The sequence below is a fragment of the Pezoporus flaviventris genome, unplaced genomic scaffold (genome assembly GCF_033815535.1).
Source record: "Pezoporus flaviventris isolate CSIRO_AGI_PZ_B2104156 unplaced genomic scaffold, CSIRO_AGI_Pfla_v1 ptg000035l, whole genome shotgun sequence".
In the NCBI taxonomy this organism is placed as follows: domain Eukaryota; kingdom Metazoa; phylum Chordata; class Aves; order Psittaciformes; family Psittacidae; genus Pezoporus; species Pezoporus flaviventris.
Window position 1 is genome coordinate 6,833,742 of NW_026892583.1, and position 10,652 is coordinate 6,844,393.

Genomic DNA, 10,652 nt, shown 5'->3' on the forward strand with positions numbered 1-10,652 from the left:
GGTCACGCTTAATTGCCTGCTGTAGTTCCTCCTTCCCATGGTCTCTCACAGCTTTGATACATTCCAACCCCCACAGATACCCACCAGCAGCTCCATGTATAGCTGCTAATGGGTCCAATTCTGTTGTTTCTTCATGCTTATGAACCTTCCAAAACTGTATAAATGTCTGATTTCTAGTTCATGTGGCAGAACATCACATTAGGCTATGGAATGTTGTTGGCTATAAATGGGAGATGTATTCTCTGAAGATGCAGGCACAGTATTGCTTCTTTTGGTGAATGAAATACTAGATACTAAGTGTTAAGGCAGATGCATCTCAGTGATACGGGAGAAGAGGAAGGAGCAACAATGTGCACAGGGAGAAAGATTAGTGGAGGCCGGAAGACAGAATAGCTGCTTCCAGAAAAACTAGAGCTCTGGTAAGGACAATGGCAAACATAATGTTTCTTCTAAGAAAACCAAGGCAAATTCTCATCCCAGTTCTCAGCTTGAGTAAGTTACCTTCCAGTGAAATTAACATTCAAAGCAGATCCAACCTTACCACCATCATTTTTCTACAGTTTGTAATCCCATACTACACATAGCATGGCACTAAGACCTCTAAATGATGTTAGAGGAGGGTGTTAAAAGAAAGCAGCCCTCGTGCCTTCACTTACTATCATCCCCCAAGAAACCCAACAACTTATTCTCTGATGTTCTTTGTTCTCATTCAGAGGCATATAACAAAACAAATTTGAAACACCAGACTTTTCCTCTCTAAAGTAACCTAAGTCATATCACAGCTTACTAGATGTTCCAGATGGCTTGCCCATGAGGTGTTTGCAGAAGAAAGCTTGGATCTGCTGCCAAGCGTCTACCTGTGCCTCACAGTGTGCCTTGGGCTCTCCTCTCCAAATCACAGGCTTGCCAACCAGCTGGTGCATTGAGGCTGCACACATTGGGAAAAAAGGGGGTTCAATGTAGTGCCCTGCTCCCGGATAGCAGACTATCTCAGGCTTTTCCTTCCCGTGAGCTTGCAAACGTTTGCTCCCCTCAACTGCAAAGAATTCACTTTTCCAGTTGTGATCATCCTGGCCAACAATGAACAAGAAACGACACTCAGCCTTCTCCAAAGGGATGAAGCTTTGGTGGTCAGGCCCTTCTAGTGGGTTGTTCGACAACATCAGCAATCCCAGACTTGCTGATCTTGACACATTCTGGACTGAAACCGAGGGGTGGAATGGTGATGTCCTTGTAGCAGAGCACTGCGCCCATATTTGCCACTGAGCCGTTTATAAGGGCAGTGGCTGTGATACCCTTTAGGAAGGAGACCATGGAGATACACAGTTTGCCCCCTTTGGAAATTCCAAGCAACCCAATCCCTGGGCCTTTAACCTGGAAGGGAGAGAAGAGAAACCACAACCACTTCTTTAAAATGTTGCCATGTCCACAGCCATGTCTGTCCTGAATCTGGAACCCCAGGTACAGGCATCTAAGTCCTGTGTGCAGCACCTATGTCTGAGGGACCCTGGAGCACTGTTCTGTGCTTGATTTATGATCATAAGCCCTGCTGAGACTGCAGCATTACCCCAATGAATCTACAAGGCTCAGTGCTGAAGCGTATGCAGAGGGTACAGCTGTGCTTGTAAAAAGCATACAATGTGCAGCCCCAGATTCACTTCTCTTATACGGCAATTCAGGGGAGAAGGGGGAAGGTGCACAGGAGGCCTCTTCTACAAATACTTCCTATCAGTGCAAAACAGCATCAGCAATGACTATGATACTGTCATCCATTATGATAATATTTATATGAATATTTCTTATATTCAACCACTGCCTTTGAGTCCCCTATTAAGAAGCTAAAATGGAATAGCAGACTCCACATCAGCCCTCTCCTGTTTGTCTAGTATGCTTGGTGTCTAACTCACAGTGAAAGGGGAAGTATGTGAGGTAATTACTAATTAAAATGTATCTTAAAAAAAATATAACCTAATAAGCCCATTTTTCTAAGCGAATTGTACAGTCCTCTGGAGTCAGTCTAGGATAGGTTACCTCCATGACTAAATGATCTTACAGGCTGCTGAAGTGTTCTAAGGATACTGGAAGGAGGTTAGCTAATATCACAACTGCTCCAATATACAAAAACCCTTAGGGGTATAGCGGGCTCTGAGACAGCATTACAATTTAATACCTTCTGTACCTTATCACCAGCCTAATAGGCTCTAAACCTACTGACTGAGACATGGGAAGGGAGAAATTAGAAAACATAGCTGAAACTTTGCAACATGTTAAAAATATGGTGAGGGTATGAGTGGAGGTGTTAATGGAAGGCTACGGTAATGCTCTCAGGGATAAAAGGATACGTGGGAAGCATTTTTCAGAGTTTTTTGGGCAGACAGGTGGCACAAACATTTAGGGTTAGGGTAACTGAAAAGCAACCAAGACCTTTAACAACTGCTCATCTTTCTGAGGTCAAGGAAGGTGTTTATTTCAAGGCCTACAGAGAAACCAGGTGTTGCCTTGTGCAATTCTAGTTACTGTCATGCACAGCTACCTGGAAGGAGTTGCAGAACTGGAAGTCCAGTAAGCCTCCAGACAACTACCACCCTGGTTATGACACTGGGTTGAATGAAGCAGAAATTATCAGTATGTGACCTATGTGTCACTGTGTCACCTGGCCAGTTCAAAAGGAAGAATTGGAATAATCTACTAGAGAACCATTGTAATGGGAGTTAAAGATATAAAACAAATTAATTACAGCCAACTTGAATGAAGGTGCTATTTTAAGTACAGCAGCTCTGCCGCACCTGCAGTCTGACAGGACCTGACTAACGAGTTCCCTCTAGTGACAGTGTCAATGAGCAAACCAACCTGGGTGTGTTGTAAAAATAGTTTACGGCTTCTTCAAAATATTCCAGGTGGAGTTCCTTCATCTGTTTGGGAAGATCTTCATAGCCATAGTAAGCCAGAGCCAGCACAGTAAAGCCCTAGTTGGCCAGCAGGCATACTCTATTCTAGGAGTCCTCCTCCAACTCTGCACAAGTCAATAATGCCTGGAAAGGGGCCATTTCCTGCAAGAGACTACAGCACACATTAACCCACAACAGGGAAGGGCTTGCCCACCAGGCTCTGCCCAGCCCTGGCACCAGCACAGCCATAGGAACTGGGAGGATGGTCAGGAGTGCTAGAGGGATGAGGGAGGGATGCCTTCACATACATTTTAGGTCAGGAAGCGTCTGACTCTTTCACTAATGGATTGTACAAGGGTTTTAAAAGGCAGTCATTCTGTCCGTCGTACCCAGAGCTGGGTATTTGCTCCAAAGAGACCTGCAAAGGGAGAACTGCTTCCTCATGCTCTCTGACTGTTCCTGGGATATGCAAGTAGAGGTACCTCTTGCTCAGAGCTCCCCGTGTCTGACTTAGTGGTGTGAAACAAGTGGAAGCATCTGAGGGAATTCTCAGCATTGTCCTACTTTGAAATACTAAGTGATCAGAGGTATTGGGTAGTTTCAACAGTCTTTCCCTCACTGTGGAGATTGCCCTGCTTCTCCTAAACAGGTGGGGTACTTTGGCATCTACCACTTGGGTATGTTGTCTGGTACCCAGCCCTCATGTATGGCAACTTCTGTTATTGAGAACAACACTTCTTGGCTTGCAGCACTGGATTTGATCACCAGATTGATTTGATCACCTTATGCTGGAGCAGATGCTCAGGGAAAGGGCCCTGAAGGCTTAAGCAACACCACTCCTCCACACTTGGTGCCCTAAGACAGTGAAGGTAAGGGGGCTATGTGTCAGCTCCCAAGCTCCTGCAGGTTCCACCCTGGAATGAGAATGGTCAAGATGCAAATTTCCCTGCTTCTAACCAAAGCACAGCAAATAACAACATGGCTTTCAAATCTTGGTCTCTTTATTACAATTCTCACCCTAGTAACAAAGCTGAAAAAGTTCCATATTGGGTGGAGGAAAATCACAATGGATGTAAATTTATCAGAATGGCTATTTACATGACATTTTGGGGCCAGAGCACTTCCTTCTGAGGGGAAGATGGAAAGAAGGCATAGAGGGCAAACTAACCTTCCTGAGGGTTAACTAGAGATATCCTGGCATCTTGGTATAGCACCCATTCTTACACACTTCCAGCAGCATAAAGATTAGAGATATTTCCATTTGCAATGAGGTAGTCACCATAAGAGTGGTGAAATCCCTACTCCAAAATTCAGCATTTGAGAGGTGTTGCTTCAAAGTACGAGCTGAGGATAGTGTATAGAATCATAGAATAGTTAGGGTTGGAAAGGACCTTGAGATCATCTAGTTCCACCCCCCCTGCCATGGGCAGGGACACCTCACTAACCCATGTCACCCAAGTATGTATGTATGTATGTAGAGACCAGAGTGATATGCAAAGTACTGTCCAGTATTAGAAAAATAGAAATCACCTGAGAAATTTAGCTGTGCATATGATCTGTTTTATCAAGGCTAATGCAAATCTATCATCCATTCCTTGAGCAACAAAAGTTCAGGGAAAACTGAAAAAGCAAACCCAGTTCTTTTCTGAGTTATGGATGTGCAAAGTCATGGAAGATACTGTAGTTGTACTGATACAGCTGTGAACAAGGTTTGACCTGATAAATGTGAAAGAATTTAGCAGATCTGGTTGTTCCAAGTTGTGTGTTGCTTGCATGTTCTTTTTTTTTTGCACATCAGTTGTCATTTAAGTATTTGTGGAAAAAAAGCCTGGATCTGTGGCCAGGCATGAAGCTGGGCTCTGGAATGAGCCCCAGGCTCCCCACCCATGACTGCCTGCTTGTGAAGAATGGGATGGTTTCCTATGGGGGACAAAGGGAAAAAGGGAGCGTCAATGCAATGCCCTGTTCCAGGGTAGGATTGAATCTTAAAGTTTTCCTTCCCTTGCCTGCAGAAGCTTGCAGACTTCAGTAGCACAATAGACACTTTTAGAAAACTGGTCATCTTGTCACACAATGAATAGTAACTGTGCCTCAGCTTTCTCTAGTGGGATCAGGCTTTGGTTGCCAGAGGCTTGAAAGGGGCTCATGAAGATGTCAGTTAAATCAAGAATATTGGAATCAATGACCTTGACCTGTTGTTCATCGATGACCAAAACAGGGATGGTTTTATCTTTGTAACACAGAGGAACAATTGTAATGGCCATAGAGCCATTGAGGGAACCAACGACAGTGATGTTCTTGAGGAAGGCGGCCATGGTGAGACACAGATCAGCTCCTTTGGAGTAACTGAGCAGGCCAACCCCTGATGCCTTCACCTGGTAGAGAGGCACAAATCCTCATTAGTACCGAGCTGAAAAACACAGCAGCTAATTCCTGGAGAAGAACATTGTATAATGATAAGAGTTTGCACAAAACACCATGAAGGAGGTGATGGCAATGATTAGTGTTTCTTCTGGACAAGTACCAAGCACCTCACCCTCTTCAAACTGCTGTCTTTGGTAATGTTCCCTGCTGCACTGACATCAGGCAAGAGAGGGGGAACATGATTTTACTGATTTGAATATAGGTTGTAGGACAGAGCTAAAAGTTATCAGTCTTAAGACACTGGCAGATGCTCTTTACTTTTCATTTTTGAAACTGTAGGAGGAGATTGGTGGCAATTCATGAAGGCTCCCTCCTGCACAGCCTTCCTGCTTTGTTATGTCTTAGCTGCCTCTTGGGAGGTTTCTTTGTGATCTCTCTCCACCACCCTTCCATTGTGTACCTGTTTGACCTTTCTTCTTTCCTAGAACTCAGACACTCAAACTCCTGGCAGATGCCAGCCACTCCAGGCGAGTATTTCAGCAGCTTCCTCCAGAGGTAACTCAGGCAAATTGACAGACACTTTGGAGAAGTGCTCCCTGGAGCCCAAGGGACATAGAGGGTGATCCTACCTGTGGGTGCTGCAGCATATAATTCAGTGCCTCTTCAAAATATTCCATGTGGATTTCAGTTGGCTCCTGGGGCAGCTCCTCTTATTGGTAATAAGCCAGGGCCCATGTGGCAAAGCTGTGGTTGGCCAGCAGGCCGGCTCTGTGGTCAAAAAGATCTCCTCCTGTGTATCCATGTATGTTGATGACCCCTGGAAAGAGTTCTTCTCCTGGAGCAGACAAGACAAAGAGTATTGCCTAAAATAATTCCTCTCAGTTTTTCTGGTTTAGAAGGCATAAAACGAGGTATACAACAGGAACTGCAGTAAAGCATCTTTTTGGGGGAAAGGACACAATCAGTGACTCAGGTATGTGATGCCAGCAGCTGAAAAAACCTTAGAGTATGTTGCAGAGGAAAAAAGGCTCAGGAGCAGAAGTACCTCTTGGGTAAGGTCCAAACCCTTATTTGTTTCAGGAATCAGCAGTATTTTTGCATTGAGCTTAGGGCCAACAGACAGAGACTGGTGAAGGCCAACTTCTCCCTGTAAGCAGCCTTGTACCAATGATCACTTCATATAGCAATGTAAAAATCTTCAAGGTATCATGATTTAATAGATGTAATATTTTCAAATAGAAACTGTAAGCATTTGTGTTGGTATTGTGGCTGTTGAACATCTGGGATCCCTTGAAAAGTGTTAAGTGGAATCCACCAAACCAGCTCTTTGGGGTCATGTCTCTGGCTGTGATCACTATCAAATTCTGCACAGGATGCCATGGGTATCTCACTGGGTGATGGGAAAATTGTTGTTTGGATCTTTCACTTTTGGCCCAGCATCCTTTTTTTTCTCATCCTGTGAAAATCCTGCTCCTGACCACCCAGTGCAAGGGAAGAGAGTGCTCTGCATGTTGCATTACTATAGTCCAATGGGTTTTGGGGCTGTAGGGCCCAAGGAAGCTCCCCAGGCCAGAAAGAGTGTCCCTAGCCATGTTGAGGAGTATGTAAGACCCAGCTCACCCCTACTCTTGGCTTCAGGAGAGCCACAGGCCTGAGCGTGGCCATGTCTCTCAACTGTTCAGGGGTGTCCTGCCCTGCACCATGGTAGTCTGTGCATTCTCAAATAGGGCTGCAGGTGGAAGGTGGGGACATGCTGCTGGGGATCATGGAGAAGAGGGGAACACACAGCACCTGCTTGCTCTCTGCCTTGGGCCAGGGAGAGACTTACCATCCCAAGCAGTGCTGTGCACTTCCTTCAGCTGCTGTTTGCATGCAGGCAACAGCACATCTGCTGGTTCTCCAGAGACTCTGAGCATTCAGAGCAGTAGCTGTGTACAGAGGCCAGAAGCGCAGTTGTCTGTAGCCCATGGTTCAGCTGAGCATAGCAGGACACTGTGGGCTTGCACTGAACATGCACAGAAAAGGTGCTGAATAAGGCCATGGGAGTGCTCAAGGGAGGTGGGACAGTACTATAGCAAAAATCCTTTGAGCTGTCTATCACTATGTGGCCCTAGGTGGTTTGCTGAGGAGTATCCAACTCCTGAATCTTAACGTGGAGATGTATGGCACAGAGAGGGCTCTCAGGAACCAAAACTCACAATGAGGGTATCTCAGTGCAGAACAATTTGAATGGTGGCAAAACACTTCTCCAGCTGTGCAACAGAAGTACTGCCTACAGACCAAGCTTACAGTCCTGCTAAGATGAAGATTGGCTGTGGTGGCAGCAGGATGAGAATAAACTCTTTCTGTCCTGTGCATAGGAAACAATTCAAAGCACCAGGGTGTGGTGCAGCAAGGGCCTATCATTTTAGAACATACACAAAAGGAGTGTGCTGGGGGACACTGAGGAGATGCACTAGCATCGGGCTTGCTGGAGCAGAGGGACTCTCAGCTTCAGGGAAGCAGGACAGTTTGGATACAAAAAAAAAAAAAAAAGTATGAAGATGGCTTCTTCCACCTCCTATTCAGCAGATGGGGCAGAGGTGAGGCAGGGAGCCCTGGCCCTGCTGTGGGTGAAATGCTGAGGTGTGGAATCAACCCTCCCACACCCTGTACTCTGGCAGGGAAGTCTACATGTAGCTGCCCAGAAGATGGTGCAGGCTGGTGGCATCTTGGGCAATGCTTACACTTCAGAAAGGTGCTCTGCACCTTTTCCAGAGCAATTAAATGATTGTCTTTTCCTGCTGGAAAGGTTTCATCCCTGTAAATGTTCTTGAGTCCCTGCTCCTTCCCCTTTCACAAACTGATGATGTCCACAGGGACCCCAACACAGTGGACCATATAGTTAGTTGCTGCTGTGCTGGGGGAGAAGGAGGATCCCCAAAACCCTCCCATTGAGGAGGACTGCCCAGGACAGGCACAGAGTCCCTCTCGCCCACTCTCTTCTCTAGCTTTTAGTCTCTAGCAGCCCTCCTGGCACACTCACTTTGACTTGCTGTGCTTTTCTCCATGTTTATAAACTTCAAGCTCTGGGCAAGAAGGGTTATTCCTCTGCCTGCTTTCTGCAGTCATGTCCTGGCATCCACACAGGCAGGTGGATTGGGAATGTTAGGTTGGTCAGTGGTGCAGGCAGGTGGGAGTAGGGGAAGAAAGGACAGGCTTTCATGGACTCCTCTACAGAGGTTATGGAACAGCTTGCCTGGACAGAATGTTGGTTTCTTAGAATCATAGAATGGTTAGTGTTGGAAAGACCTTAAGATCATTGAGTTCCAGCCCTCCAACACCTTCCAATAGACCAGGTTGCTCAAGGCCCCATCCAACCTGGCCTTGAACACTGCTAGGGATGGAGCATTCACAATTTCCTTGGGCAGCTTGTTCCAGTGCCTCACCTTCTTCCTTACATCCCAGCTAAATCTCCCCTGTTCAAGTTTGAAACCATCCCTCCTTGTCCCATTACTACAGTCTCTGGTGAAGAGTCCCTGTTTAGAGAACAGGACGGCCATGGCCAGTACTCACCAGGAGGCAGGAAAAGCGTTGCCCGAATCCTCCCCTCTCGGACCGGGACTCTGCACACCCCATCCTGAAGGCACGCCCGCTCGTGCTGTGCCTGGGCCAGGAGCTGCCCGGGAGGGTCCCCGTGTCCATCAAACACGTCCAGCTCCAGGACGAAGGGGGTCTGCACGTTCCGCTTCACCAGCCGCCAGAAGGGCTTCTGGGGCTGCAAAGCCCAGAGCAGCCCCATGGGCTCCAGGCCGCAGAAGCTGCCTCCCGGCAGAGCGGGGCAGCGGGCGAGGTCCAGCTCCCTGTCGTAGCCGGCTTGGTAGCGGGCGCAGGTCTGGAAGAGCTTGCCCGTCTCGTCCCGCAAGGACGCCCGCAGCGTGATCGGCTGCCGCGGGCCCAGGCCCTGCACGGCGATGGCCAGCGGCTCGTCGAAGAGGCTACAGGTGGCGGGCGAGAGGCGGATGGAGGGGGCCGCCGAGGAGAGGCTGCAGGGGGAGGCCATCGCAGGGGGAGGCCTATCACAGGGCTCCGTGCGGGCCTGGGCCAGGGCAGCCGCCTCTGCCAGCCACGGGAGCCGGCCCGGCACAGGGAGCCTGTCACCTGCCACCTGCCACATGGCTCCTGTGTTGATGCCTTCACTGTCTCTGCATTCAAGATGAGGCTTCTCCTACCAGTGCAGCTTCACACACACAGGCGAAGCAGAATTAGGGCAGGAGCTGTGTGGGCCCATGCAGTGATGGGAGATATCAAGGCTGCCTGGAGCCACCGCTGGCTGCAGCCCTCTCAGTGCCCATGGCAGGGTGGTATTGGCACACCAGTCCTCTGACTTTGTGGAAGCATCTCCAAAGGGTGGTAATGCTGCCCAGGCACGTTAACAAACACTGCACTTATCTGCTGTGGTAGCAGGTCTCTAAACAGGCATCCTGGTGACTGTCCTTGCAGGTCTGGACCCAGATGCAGCTCTCCTCCTTGAGCTTCTCTCACAGGCTCTGCCTTTCCTCTCCCAAACTTGGCTGAACTGCATGATCCCTTCAGAAGAGGTTATTGCTTTGCTGCATGCAGACCTGCAGACAATTGGCACCACAGTCTGGGAGCATTTTAGCAGCTTGCTCCTGCCACCCCCATGGACTGCTGCCAGCAGAAAGGCCACCCCTGTGGCAGCTGCATTGGGATAGCAGTGGGGCAGCATGGCAGGGTATGGCACAGAGCGCCTCTCCAGTCTCCTCTACTCCAGCTCCTGTTCATGACAGGGCACGTGGACACAGGTCTCCTGCAGCAGCAGGAACTGCAAGGTGGAGTCCCATGGGGACCCTGTGCTCCCTATCTGGTGTGGGGCTGCAGCTCGAGCAGGGAGGCAGGCAGGGAGCACCTTTAGGGCTCAGGAGCCACCTACCCCCTGGGACAGGAACCCACCTTACTCAGTGGACCCATGCCAAGAGGGGCGGGTGTTGGCCCTGTGCTACTGTGGGCTCACAGGGCCATGGCCTAGGAGTATCTCAGGGGACAGACAGCCCACGAGCCCAGTGCCACTATCCTGGCATCTCCTGGGACTTCAGGTCTTGTGCTTATTGGCAGATGACAGCTGTTGGCATGGCTGCTCCAAAGACCTGCATCTCTCCCTCCCTCATGCTCTGCCATGTGCTGTTCTTGCTCAGCTGAGACAGAGTGCCTTACCCATACTAGGGCAGGCCCATGGGTTTTGGCTTGCCCAGTTGGGAACATGGATTACAAAATACTCCAGGTAGGGAAGGGCCTGGGAGTTTCATTTGGTACTAATTCTCTTATCAGTTCTTATCTCTTACAGAAATTTTGCAGTCCAAACACAAAGCAGCAGGTGTGTATCCTTTGAGAGAAGAGTTC

At 48.6% G+C, this 10,652-nt stretch overlaps 2 protein-coding genes across 2 annotated transcripts; both read right to left on the bottom strand.

Annotated features, from left to right (window-relative positions):
• Positions 1 to 213: 213 nt before the first annotated feature.
• Positions 214 to 2,037, bottom strand: LOC133274013 (acyl-coenzyme A thioesterase 1-like). The gene is given in 3 exon segments (XM_061462760.1): positions 214 to 1,155; positions 1,157 to 1,491; positions 2,032 to 2,037. Coding segments are annotated over 3 exon segments (720 nt in total). The 3' UTR covers positions 214 to 776.
• A 2,652-nt stretch (positions 2,038 to 4,689) lies between these two features.
• LOC133273822 (acyl-coenzyme A thioesterase 6-like) lies at positions 4,690 to 9,296 on the bottom strand. Its single transcript, XM_061462406.1, is given in 4 exon segments — positions 4,690 to 4,891; positions 4,893 to 5,263; positions 5,882 to 6,087; positions 8,808 to 9,296. Coding segments are annotated over 4 exon segments (1,266 nt in total). The 5' UTR covers positions 9,295 to 9,296.
• Between the last annotated feature and the right edge of the window lie 1,356 nt (positions 9,297 to 10,652).